This window comes from Haplochromis burtoni, unplaced genomic scaffold (assembly GCF_018398535.1).
Source record: "Haplochromis burtoni strain Fernald_Lab_line unplaced genomic scaffold, NCSU_Asbu1 Contig_296, whole genome shotgun sequence".
NCBI lineage: Eukaryota > Metazoa > Chordata > Actinopteri > Cichliformes > Cichlidae > Haplochromis > Haplochromis burtoni.
The window spans coordinates 400,980-414,111 of NW_024582657.1; the positions used below are offsets into that span (position 1 = coordinate 400,980).

Sequence of the window (13,132 nt, forward strand, 5' to 3'; positions counted from 1 at the left end):
GTGTGTGTGTGTGTGTGTGTGTGTGTGTGTGTGCGTATGTTGCCTTTCATAAATTTTATTTTTTAACATTTTTAACTCCAACATGGCTATAGCTTAATAATTCCAAAATGCTGCAAGAGCTGGTAAAAGTATGTCAGTATTAAATACGTGCTTTCTTTTTGACTTAATTAATCGGTAATGTAAGTTTTGCCTTCAGTGCAAAAATCTGACGTATAACTTACAAAACACCACGTTTTTGTATAGTCATTCAGGACGGGAATGCTCACCTACATATATTGTAGTTATGACACACCAGAACAGGTTTAAAGCAACTCATTTCTGGTATCAGCGTTGGCAACTCAAGTTAAATTAAGCAGTCTAGTGTTACACTTGGTGGGAATGAAAGACGTATGCAATTTCTATAATACTGTTATCACTAAATGACATTATGATGTGGGTCTTTGTAACCAGCACTGAAACAGTAAATATCAAGTGAATCATAGTGCTCACAGGGCTGCCACATCATTACATCTAAGCTACATTCAAAATGAAAGTGTATTAGCTATCTTTTCCTCTTCTTATCTACGCCCCGCATAAACCATGTCCCCTTTTGTTAATGCACCGTCCTTTTTAGTTTTAATTTGTGCCATTTGCAGTGGAGGCGTTCTCTCAAAACAGCTCCCAGATGTGTCTCTGAAAGTCAGTCTGGAAAAAGCCATACACTGTACACAAAGTCTTTTGATAATGTCTGGAAGCGTCATGACAGGACAATACATCATTTCCAACCTCAACTAAGAAATCTCCCATTTTGGTGTGTGTGTGTGTGTGTGGGGGGGGGGGGTTCCTTCAGGCTATACTCTTTTCTGGGACTTGTGCCACAGTGGTTAGAGTGGGACTGAAATCACAGAGAACATACTATACTACATTTGAACCAAATTTCACTTGGATAAACAGCATCACAGGATATAGTTCTTTAGGTTGTTATATAATATATAGCAGTAGTTACAAGTGTGCCACTGCATGTGTAGACTAAAGTGTGTAATAAGTCACAAAGAACATATGTGCAAAACAAGGTTGCCACCTCTTAGTGATGAGGAATCTTATATACAGCATTACTATGCTGTAACACTGTGTTTTGTTATTCATGCATTCACTCTATTGAAAGAAATGATTGTGTAGTAAACTTAGGGTCTCTTTAGAAATGTAATAGCTCTTTGGATTCATACTTTTTTCTAAAACAAATAATACTTCCCTCCCTTCTTGTTATCATTCATTTAGAATCCAGGAAAGCTTCTGCAATGAGAAAAATCTTGAATAAACTTTAATTACTATTCACTGTTTGCATTTTTATTCAAAACATGGAACACACAGTGTAGTGTCTTAGTGACTGCTCAGTCATGGTCACATCTTGACTTGTTGACCTTTTCAAAGGAATAACGTTTCAGGCTGGTTTTGATTGAACTCTCTGACTCTAACTGATAAAGTAAATAAATAAAGTCTAAACAGTGGGTGGATGGTTATTGCATGGGAGTAAAGCGAGTAAGTACTTTAAAAAAGTAAGTTGATTTTAAAGGCATGTCAGTATTTCTATTATATGATGTGTTTTACCTTACTATAGTTCACACAAAGCTATTTACTTTTGGAGACTATCATTTTAAAGGACATACAGATTAAACAGTAAAAAAACAAAACAAACCCCAAAACGTTTGAATTATTTCCATTTAACACATTTAACGGCAAGTGAAAAAATCCTAAAATTTAATGCAAGACTTTATACAAATAACAGACATTACATACTCTATTTGAAAGATTTTTTGCTGGTTATATTCTGTACATACACGTCACACGGGAGTTTAAAGATTTTTTCTCAGCAATGTATTTGAAAGAGTTTCTACTTTTTTGTTGGCTGTTTTTTGTTTTTTGTCTTTTTAACTACCTAGCCATAATTTGCCTGCTTAAAAACATTAATACCCCAACCCTGAAAGTGCTTGTCCCCTTAACTATTTCATAAGCATCATTTCAGCCAATTACATTTATCCACAAATTCACACAACCGTTATCTTTATTTTCATTGGCTACAATATGCTGCCAGTCACTGACGCAATGGCCTTTCGCCAACCAATGGTAAGGTAGTTTCTTTGTAAAGGATGAGCAACAGGCGACTACCGAGTGGGGCAACAGAAAAGAGTTTATCGTTTGTTATTACACAGCAGTACTTGTCTGAAGCTTTTATGGTTTAGTTTAGCCTAATTTTGAACAAGTGGTAGTTGCCAACGGTAACTGTATATACGTTGTTTCTATAGAGTAACCCGGTTTATTCGAGGTCGTGGCATGGATGAGGTACGGCCTACCAGTGGTGCACAAGCCCACGGGCTGGTGCCGCTGTTTCCTCCTGGGCTGCAGGCTATCTATGGGGAATGTCGGCGACTTTATCCCGAGCAGGCAAACCCGCTTCAAGTAACAGCTATTGTAAAATATTGGTAAGTAACCCATGTTGCTGTTGCTCGTCTGACATGCGTGCGGGCATTATATTTGTACAATATATTTAATCTAATAATGGCTAAATATTAGCCCAGAACTAGCTTAGCTTCCAAGCTAACATTGTAGCTAACCCAACATCCAGAAGCCATACTGTAGTTACTGTTATTCGGAAAGTTTGAGAATGTCTCTTCTAAGCCATACTGGCTTAAATCCAGCTTTTGAAATGTCTCTCACCACGTTTACACGTATAAATGACTTCCATTGTAACCCAGATGTCTTTACATTGGGGTGTCTACTCACAACAATAACAAAACTGTACATGGTTCTCATTCTTTGCTTCTCATAGGCTCGGTGGACCAGATCCGCTAGACTACATCAGTATGTATAGAAACGTAGGCTGTCCAGCTCAGGACGTCCAGGAGCATTGGCACTATGTGAGCTTTGGACTCAGTGACCTGTATGGGGATAACCGTGTTCATGAGTAAGTACTGTGTCACAAATCTTGGTTTTTTTAAACGCCCCTCTGTGTGACCGTTTATTGAATGTGGGAAGTCATTTTGACCCATACAATATTTTAGTTTTCAGCCCTTTACTAAATGTCCCCTCCTGACCAACTGTGAACTCTGAATAGTTCGTTCATCTCAATAAGTATTTGGCTTTTCACAGCCCTCATGCATATACAAATAACACAAAAGTATAAGTGCTGACATTTTGTCAGTCCATTTTCTCATAAAGTTTGTTTGTCAGATTTACAGGGCCAGATGGACCAAGTGGGTTTGGCTTTGAGCTCACTTTTAGACTCAAAAGAGAGGTGGGGGAGACCGCACCTCCAACATGGCCAGCTGAGCTAATGCAAGGTTTGGCTCGCTATGTCTTCCAGTCAGGTAAGGGCACAAAGCAGTTTTGCAATTTATAAAAATGTTTGCATGGATAAAGGTCATATTAAAAGACAATCAAACAAAAGAATTGGAAGAGGTCAAAAACTTTATTGTGGGTAGTTTTGCAGCAAAAATATTTGTAGTAGTGCAGTAGCAAAGGGCTGATACAAGAGACAACCATTCATTTCATGCTAACATTCATGCTTAGGGCACTGCCATGCTGCCATCTTAAACAACAGAAACAAACTATATTAAGTTGTGATAATTCATCAAATTGAATGCCTTTCAGACTAAAAATAAATTTATTTTCATAAATAAATTTTGTTTTATTTTTGTTGATTTAAACATTGTATGGAAAATAACTCAGTACTCAGCAAATGACTGGTTAAGTGGTTAAAAAAATAAATAGATCGTTGTACTGTGATGTCATAATTTTATTTTGACGTGGGTGCTTTCTTTTGGGATATCTTCTCCATTCATAGAGCACCAGGTGTCACTCAAAGAGAATGGGAATAACGTTACTGTTATACTATTCCTTTCACTATTACCATATCTCAAACCAGTGTAGCGTCTGTGGGAGATTTTTAGACTGATGTGTTTCGCCTCTTTCAGACATGCATACCCTTCCATTAATCTGATAGCATCATGTTGGCTTCATATATGAATGTGCACCCTGGTCAGTTCGCCATGAAGATTCAAACTGCAGGCTTACTGCAGATCAAGTTAAGTTTATGTATTGTGGACATGACACAGTCTAAATTGTGAGTTGCATTAACACGCACAAGGTTATGCCTGTGCATGTCGCTGCAGTCAATACCTTTTAGAACTTTCAGCAAAGATCAAAACATACATTTTTGTTGCATTTTTGCTACATTCTATCTAGATGATACATTTCTGGTCAGATCAATGTGCAAGAGTTTGAAATAGCCGCTGGAGCCTTGTACAGTGGACAAAGAGCAAAGATGGCTGGAACTGAACCACCAACCTTTCACTTGCCACTGCACTGTGGGGCTGATATCATGGTTCTCTTATTACTGATCTGAATAAACAGTATCAAGACAGCCACTGAAACAGAAAGGTAAAGTTATTCCCGAAAGAGGGGATAGCTTGTTAAAAGAAATGCATATCATGCCTCTAGCAGTGTTCCAGAGATTTGAAGAATCTACGCAATGGTGCACTGATACTGGTTGGTGGCACATGGTGGCCCAAAATCTGACAGTTTGCTGTTTTGTTTTGTTTTGGTTTTTTTTCCATTTTGCAGCCATCTGTAAATTCTTGGTCATTCACTTAAAAATTTGTAACACAGTGTACTTATTTGTCACACGTTGTTTGTGGTCTAGCAAATGATTTAACTGCAAAGTTTTAATGTGATAACTCTCTATTGGCCAAGCAAAAACATGGTGGTGTGCCAAAGAATGTGTTCTTTGTAAAGGTAGCTTGAAATCCCAGTGATGCATGTAAACAAGCTTAACTAGAGGAGTCTGCTCTAGCTACAACACACATAAATGTGTGTTGTAGCTCTGGGTATTGAAAGGACATCTAATTTCCCTTTTGTTATCTTTTGCTGTTTTTAGTAGGATTGTTTTCACAAGTTACAAACAAGACAGTTGTGGTAGTGTGAATATATGTACTCTGCATGGGTGTATACACTGTTGCTAAGCTCCTTTGAATCCAAAATTTGTGTAAATAATGTAATTCGATAGACAAGAAGGGAGCATGCAGAAAGAGAAGACTTTTTACTCCAGACTCACCTCTACTCAGTCCTTCTCTGCTTTCCAGCTGGGGTCAATTTGTGTGTGGGTGGGCTAGGCCCCTAAGCTAAACGAATGCTGATTCCTGGCCATCTACCCCCCTCTCGTTTCTCCTGAAGCAAGTCTGGCGTGGGCGCGTGTTACCTCGCAAACAGTCAGATTAGCTTCTACGGAAAAGTAGTTTTTATGGTTTTCTTTCCATATTTGGGTCTCATTTTGACTGTTTTTCCTCTTACTCATGCTACCTCTTTTTCTGATCTGCCTCCCCTCTTCTCATGTTGCTGGACCATTCCGTCAATGTTTATGTACAGTCAGATGATGAAATGTAGGATTGTTTGAGCAGCCATGACAGGGTGTCTGCTAGACAAATTATAATCCCATGATTTGTTTTTATTTTAAAAAATAATGTATTTTTTTTTCTCTTCACTCATGCAGAAAACACATTTTGTAGTGGTGACCATGTATCGTGGCACAGTCCACTAGACAACAGTGAATCTCGTATCCAGCATATGTTGCTTACAGAAGACCCACAGATGCAACCGGTTCAGACGCCATTTGGCACAGTGAGTTTTCTCCAGGTGAGTTTTTAATGTCACTTGTCACTAGTGTAATCCACTTGACAGTAGGCTCAAAACGATTCTGTGTTGAGGTAATTAATGTAAGATTTGAGGTATTGCGTTTGTGTCTCTTTGAGTAGGTTTTTGCCTATGCTGGATTATGCAACCTATGTAAAAATTGTGTTGTGAAGTCCTTCAAAAGTCCAACAGCAGAGGATAGCGGTGACTGTAGCTCAGGGGGTAGAGCAGGTCATTTACTAATCAGAAGGTTGGTGGTTCGACTGGCTGTTCCAGTCTGCATGCCAAATATCCTTGGGCAAGATGCTAACCTCAAGTTGCTCTCAGATGCATCGGATTGAAAATGAATGTCTGTGAATGTTAGCTAGAAAGCACTTCCATGTGCTTGTGTGAATGGGTGAATGAGGCATGTTGTATAAAGGGCTTTGAGTGCTCAGGCAGAGTAGAAATGGGCTATATAAGAACCAGTCCATTTACATTTTACATAGCTTAATGTCGATGATGCTGTTCATGGCTCACATAGTTGTTGGCTTAAAAGTGGCAGCAGAGTTTAGGTTGAACAGGAGAAGCGCAGAAATCAAAGATTTAAAAAAAAAAGCCACAGACAGGTGGCTACAATGGATGCTTTTTATTCTTTTGTTTTTTTAGCTGATATAACTGTGTTTTATGGCTGAAGGACCAACAACAAGAGTAGCTTGCAGACCTGTTGTTTGCGACACTGCCCCCTTGTGATGGTAAACGGCTGCAACAGTTGACTGTAGGCAAATGAGGAGAGGAACGCGGTATCAAAAATCCATCTTGAATTGTCAGATGATATTTTGGCATTTATTCAATATTATGTAATGTTACCCAATATTAATAAAATAGGTATGGGGTGTCTTACAACAGTTGGTGTAAAAACCATAAAATATGTGTCTCGTAGATTGTGGGAGTATGTACAGAGGAGCTGCAGGCGGCCCAACAGTGGAATGGACAGGGAATCCTGGAGCTGATGCGTGGAGTCAGAGTGTGAGTAGAACTGTGTAGCAGGTGATCTGGTCAAAGCTAGTTTTACTTTTTATTCTGTTGCTTAGCTTGGATTTACACGTAGGTGTTGATTAGTCAAACCTGCGTGTCATTTTTGTGTAGAACTCTCATGGAAGTCATCATTTGAAGTGGAAAGCATAACTTGACTTAAGCATTACACACATATTTTTTTCACTTTTTAGTGCACTCCATATCTGGCGGATAAAATCGAAATGATTTACCTGCTCAGTCACAGTATTTTTCTCTTGTTTTTCTGTCTTTCCTTTTTTTTACAGTTGCCTGTAAATGGTCAATCAACTTGTAGGAACTGAGTTGAATAGAAAACACCATTATGTGAATGCCACTTTGTGCTCAGTTTGAGTACATTGTGAGCAGCAAGTGAGGAGCATAGTTACTAGTTAATTTATTAACTTGGTGTGTTTAACTTGAAGTTAATGCTGACCTGAACTAATGGTGATGCTTTTCCTGTGCACAGAGCCGGTGGCCCCTGGCTAATCACTGACATGAGGAGAGGAGAGACCATTTTTGAAATTGATCCACAGCTACAAGTAAGCTTTACTCAATTCTGCACCATGTTGCTTTTATACAGTATGACATAAAGAGGCATTTTTATGGTCTTTAATGATTTATTTATTTTGTGTTCTGTTTTTGGAAACATTTGTCATCGAAACTTAAGCATGATCAAAATCTACTGTTTTATATTTCTTTTAACTCTTCTGTAAAGAGTTAAGCTTAGTGTGACTCAAACGAAACCTGTTGCCACGCTATAGAAGATTAGAACAAATAGCACTGTCTTGTGTCCTGTGGCTCTAGAGCAGGGATGTCAAACTCACTGTTGGGTAGACTCTGGCCCCCCAGGCCTTATGTTTGGCACGCCTTATCTACAGAAAGCATACAATAGGGTGTGAGCAGAGAAACTGTGGTACTGTGTCAGGTTGTCAGCAGAGGAGAAGTATTTGAGGGTAGTGCAGGACATTTATGAAGACAATGAGACAGGGGTGAAGTGTGCAGTAGGAGTGATAGATGGGTTCAAGAGACCCACTCTGTTGGTGGAGAGGTAGTGGCCCTAACAAAAAGACAAGGGGCTGAACTGGAGGTAGGAGACCTGAATGATTTGTTGATATTGGAAGCGAAATCTTCTACAAAGCACTTTAAAGGGAACCTTTTCTTCATTGATATTATTGTTTTTGGTTTGTTTTGCTGTCACAAGTTTTATCACCTCTTTTTTGCCTGTAGATATTTATGCATCGTTTTCATTTCTGAAGAAGTTGACGTTGTGTTTTATGTGAGCTTGTATTGACAATTTGTGTATATTTCTTGCCTATCTAAGCAGGAGAGAGTGGACCAGGGTATCGAGACAGAAGGCTCGAACCTGAGTGGGGTCAGCGCCAAGTGTGTGTGGGACGATCTGAGTCGGCCGCCAGAGGATGAGGAGGACAGTCGATCAATCTGCATTGGATCACAGCCACGCAGGCTCTCAGACAAAGGTATGCCAGGTTCCAAAGAAGCGCATACGATAGATACTCAAGCTGAGCAGAAATGCCTAACCTAATGAAATAATACTTGTTTCTGTCTTTGTTTGTGGGCTGACAGACACAGAGCAGATCAGGGAGACTCTGAGAAAAGGACTGGAGTTTAACAGTAAAGCAGCCCTACCACCTATCAACAGCCAGAAACAGAGCCACGAGAGACCGCAGTGAGTGTTCCTCCTACACTCCAGCACTCACAATCTTAACATGGGTTCAGCTCAGCACAAGGGTTGCGCCAGGATAACTCCCTCCCTCTTGTGCTGTGACTCAAATCCCCAGTGACATCTGAACTATCATCATTGTTCTTTCTTAGCTACCAGCATATTATGTTGCTGTGTTGCTATTCTGTTGCTGCTTTTCTGTGGAAGTTTGGGTCTTCTGCTGTATCAGGTAACTGCTTCATGAAAGGAGTTGCGAAATCTGTTTCTGTGCGTGCGCACGTGTGTGTGTGTGCATGTGTGTGCATGTGTGTGCATGTGTGTGCGTGAGCCAAAAAGCTGCCTTTCCCTTCTTAGTTGTTTTCTAACAGACTCATCAGTGAACATACCATTTTCTGCTTCCTCACTGAGATTATTTTCTTCTTCTTTCTGTGTTTATCAGGAGTCGAAAGGACAGTTTGGAGAGTGAGAGCTCAGCAGCTATTGTTCCTCATGAGTTGGTCCGAACACGGCAGTTGGAGAGTGTCCATTTGAAATTCAACCAAGAGTCAGGCACACTGTTGCCCCTCTGCTTGCGGTAAAGCACCATTCTTCTTCTCCTACAACCGCTGGGCAAATTAACCCTTTCTGAATGTATGTGAGACCGAAAGGATACCCCAGATATTTATTTTGAACAGGTGTGGCCGAATATAATGGCATGTAGGACCACTAGTTCCTCGGGGGTGAATGAGGAGGTTTTCTGAAAGGCACCCTCAAATATCAGTTGAAGTTCCTCCCACATGTACTTTGATATCACTTCAAAGTCTGAAGAAAATAACAAGTTAGCTGCTTTTTAGTGGGCCTAGTGTTATCATAAGTGAGCAGAATGTGAAACGGCTTAAAGTCGATATTAATGTTACCTGTAACATCAAAGAAGTGACATTCAGGAATTTAGTATTTGTTAACAGTGGACTGTTGGACGTAGACTCTGATCCTCTAGATTTGTCTAACATGTTTTGGTGTTTTTACATCTATTTCCTAGCTTTTCTTAAACAGAGAAGTCAACGAAGGTTATTAGTGTACATTGACAGAGCAACTGAATCAGTGCTGTCAACACAGCATGTGGAGCATGTCTGGCTCTCCTTCCTGCTCGCCTACACAGCAAGAAGTGTATCAAACAGCAGGAAGAGGATTTAGGACAAAGATAGTACATTAATACGGATTGGCAGATATAAATTCAATGTTAAAGTTACCTCCATATGTGCATAACAGTCACATGGTCTATAAATCCTTACCATTTCAGCCATCTTACATTGAAGAGAAAAAAAATGTTAATCTTAAAATGAGAAAGAGAAGAGAGCCTGCACTTGGTGAAAGGAGTCCGTTATTGACAAAAAGAATGCAGCTATTGCCTCTAACGTGAGTTTTGGAATTCACAGTCCAGTAATATCTGGATTTTGTTTACTTTTTACTGGGGATGTAGGTGACATTTATAGGAATGTGTATAACCAAAGAAAATGCCATTTAAGCGGACTATCCGGTCGAAAGTCTCCTTTGTACCATTTCCCTCTAATGCTGAAGTGACAAATGGCAAACTTGCAATAGCAAACAATAAGATTTCTGATATACTCTGTAACTTGTGGAATTTACAATCCGTCTGGATTTTTTTTTTTTTTTTTGTGGGAGGGGTGCATAGGTGACATTTATAGGAATGTGTGTAACCAAACAAAATGCCAACTGAGCGGACTATCCAATAGGAAGTCTCTTTCCCACCAGTTTCAACCTGCTTTATTTTTAAACTCATTTTTAGGAGAGAACAAGCTTAGAGTTACTGTACAGAGAGAGCTCTGTGTAAAAGGAGGAGAAATGTGTTGAGAACACAGTGTTATGTCCCAGTTATGTGATACCGCAATGAAGGGCGATTATGTCATATTTCCTACAAACTGTCCTCTGTGATATTAATGAAACAAATCTTTTGGATCTTTTTTCTATTCCTCCCATTGAAAACTGCAGAACATAGTGTTTCTCTTAATTTAAATTCATTTAAATAATTAACTGACTTTAAATGTTTACGGTTATTTCTCTGAATTAGAAAGCACTCAGCTCCTCAGCATCGACTAACAGATTTAGTTTAATTCTCGTGGTTATTTCAAGCATTTTGACCTTGATTTATTATCTTCAACAGGTCAGTTCTTTAAGGCTTCCTCTGATGCAAAATGGCAAACTGCCTTTCCTCAGTCACCACAAAAAAATTGTTCAGAAGATAAAAGGTTAAAGCTTATAAATTTTAAACGCTTACTAGCAATTTCTTTATGACATAAGAAATCTTGTTTTATGGCAAACATAAATGAAAACAAACACAACTTATGAGTGTAATCATGTGGTCAGTTCATAATGGATTGTGTTTGATCTTTTACAGGGGGCGGTTGCTCCACGGGAGACACTTCACATATAAAAGTATCAACGGAGACACGGCCATCACTTTTGTGTCTACAGGAGTTGAAGGCGCTTTTGCTACTGAAGAGCATCCCTATGCAGCCCATGGCCCCTGGCTTCAGGTACCCACACGGAAACTCTGACTTCTGGCTGTTGCGTTCCTGTTTAATGAGTTCATTTTCTAAATTCTGTTCTCCTTTCATAGATTTTGTTGACTGAAGAGTTTGTGGAGCAGATGCTCGGGGATTTACAGGAACTCAACACTCGTGATGAGGCAAGCAAAAACCCCTTGCAGGTTACCTTTTACTTTCAGTTTTAGGCACTGTGACTACATGCCTGGTATACCTTGCATGTGTTTTCTCTTTCTGCAGACAAAGTTGCCAAAGGAGTACAGCTGGCCAGAAAAGAAGCTAAAAATCTCTGTTCTACCAGACTCTGTGTTTGATAATCCACTCCAGTGAGACTGACACAGAGACACTTGCTCTTTTGAAAATGCCAAGAAAAAGACGTGTAAACATTTCCAGAGTGGACCATCAGAAACAGCAGACCTCCCTGGACTCTGAGAGACTGTCAGAGCTTATAGATACGTTGTTCCCACTGTGGCTGGCCTCAACTGTTTCACTCAAAAAGATAATCTGAGGGATGAACTAAACATTTCTGACTGTTACCGCATTCTCAGACTAGCACCATTGTTTACAATATCTGTATGAGGCTTTTGAGACTATCAGACCAGCCAGTCCAGATGGTTGGCTTGTTAGAACAATCCTGTTGGTCAAACTGGATGCTGTCAGTCCTCCAGGTAGTTCAAAATATACATCACTAATGTAGTTGAGCATACATCCTGTGATCTCCTGACATGCTGTCTAAAGCAATAACTGAGCAGCAGTTCTCAAAAACACTTCTATTTATTCCGGTGGCCTTCGAAAGGGAAGAAGAATAACCAGTTTAAACATTTTTTATCAGTGTTGTTTTTAAACTGAGCTGATATGTATAGTATTTACAAATGCTGGACATTTTTCTCTGATATGTTTGCGGTCACGCCAAAGTTTTAACCATTTCTGTCTCAAATGTTTCATGTTTCGGGAACACTAGTCTGACAGTTAATCATTATCTCATAGCCTGTTATTAACTGTAACTTTTTAAGTACCTGGCAAATGCTGCAGGTATAACCACCTCGATCACTCCTCTGTGCCAAGATTATAACTCCAGTAATGAGTTAGGTTTTCTCACACAACACCCATGTGTAGTGTCACTGTTGTAGATGTTAATAGACTGTAATCTGTGATCATGGCCTCCTCAAGTGCAGTTTCCAGTGCCTACATATATGTAACATATGATTTGGATCAGTGGACCTGTTTAAAAACGAGTAAACCTCCACAGTGCCTTTCCCTCCAGCCAAAGGGGGGAAAAAATCCCAACATATTTTCCGTGATTGTCAATGCAGCCTGAAGCTCCTGGATTGTTTGGACACATCATTTTGAATCGAGCCTGCTGCATTCACTCCCTTTTTCTGATACTGTTATTTCACTCCATATTCATGCCAAAAAAAGAAGACTACTTTTACTACAGCATTTTCCTACAGAAATGTACTCATAAAACATGATGTTACCGTTTTCTTTTTCTTTTTTTATTCAGAATGACAAATAAAATTTTGATATTTTTTTTTGTACTGAATTTTTTAAGCACTATCTTATTGACTGAACTGGCTGATTGTAATCCCAAGTGCATTAAAGTGTGTATGTATGTATGTATTTACACAAATAAAGCTGGAACACTAATTCAGAAGTACTGTGGAACATTATTTTTGAATTTTTATTTATTATTTTTTTCTATTTTATTGTGATTTCCTGTAACGTGCAAAACAACAGTATTACACTTTTTCTGAAAGTAATTAAGTAAATTTATTATTTATGGCTATGTCTAGGTTTCGACTTTCAGACTCCCAGAAGAGTAAAAAGCTCTGGTGGTCTACTTCAGGTGTGTCAAACGTGGATTGTGGGCCAGAATCAGAACTCCAAAGAGTCCAGTCTGTCCAATTAGGTGCGCTTGAAACTGATATCTTCACTTTGTCGCTAAAATCTCATTCCTGGTTGGGAAGTGCCCGCATTAAAATGCATAGAAAGTATTAAAATCTTAATGCTTATAAAATCTTGTTTTTTCTCATTAGGCAACATGAGGCCCGGAAGCTCAGCTGATTATATCACAAGTAGTCGGGCTGGGGGGCAGCACGGTGGCACGGTGGTTAGCACTGTTGCCTAATTGGACAGACTGGACTCTTTGGAGTTCTGATCTGGCCCCTGAATTCAATTCTTTCTGTGTGGAGTTTGCATGTTCTCCCCG

The 13,132-nt window shown here is 39.4% G+C and overlaps 1 protein-coding gene across 3 annotated transcripts; it reads left to right on the forward strand.

Annotated features, from left to right (window-relative positions):
- The first annotated feature begins 14 nt into the window (after positions 1 to 14).
- sufu (suppressor of fused homolog (Drosophila)) lies at positions 15 to 12,570 on the forward strand. Of its 3 annotated transcripts, none has more exons than XM_014339537.2 (12): positions 15 to 2,459; positions 2,807 to 2,941; positions 3,208 to 3,344; positions 5,525 to 5,667; positions 6,587 to 6,672; positions 7,166 to 7,238; positions 8,024 to 8,177; positions 8,284 to 8,386; positions 8,820 to 8,954; positions 10,776 to 10,914; positions 10,998 to 11,066; positions 11,164 to 12,570. In XM_014339537.2, the coding sequence occupies exons 1-12, from the start codon at positions 2,311 to 2,313 to the stop codon at positions 11,251 to 11,253; spliced, it is 1,413 nt and encodes a 470-aa protein (XP_014195023.1). In that variant the 5' UTR covers positions 15 to 2,310; the 3' UTR covers positions 11,254 to 12,570. The 3 variants fall into 3 exon arrangements, 2 of the variants coding, with proteins under 2 accessions (XP_014195023.1, XP_014195021.1); XM_014339535.2 differs by having other exon boundaries at positions 16 to 2,459; positions 8,021 to 8,177; XR_001336964.2 differs by lacking the exons at positions 10,998 to 11,066; positions 11,164 to 12,570 and adding an exon at positions 10,542 to 10,626 and having other exon boundaries at positions 8,021 to 8,177; positions 10,776 to 10,893.
- Positions 12,571 to 13,132: the final 562 nt, after the last annotated feature.

Excerpts from the sequence above, each read along its gene's own strand:
- sufu (XM_014339535.2), top strand. The coding sequence starts at position 2,311 with ATGGATGAGGTACGGCCTACCAGTGGTGCACAAGCCCACGGGCTGGTG. Across the intron at positions 8,387-8,819 it reads CAGAGCCACGAGAGACCGCA|GAGTCGAAAGGACAGTTTGG; the intron begins GTGAGTGTTCCT and ends TGTGTTTATCAG. Across the intron at positions 10,915-10,997 it reads CCCATGGCCCCTGGCTTCAG|ATTTTGTTGACTGAAGAGTT; the intron begins GTACCCACACGG and ends CTCCTTTCATAG.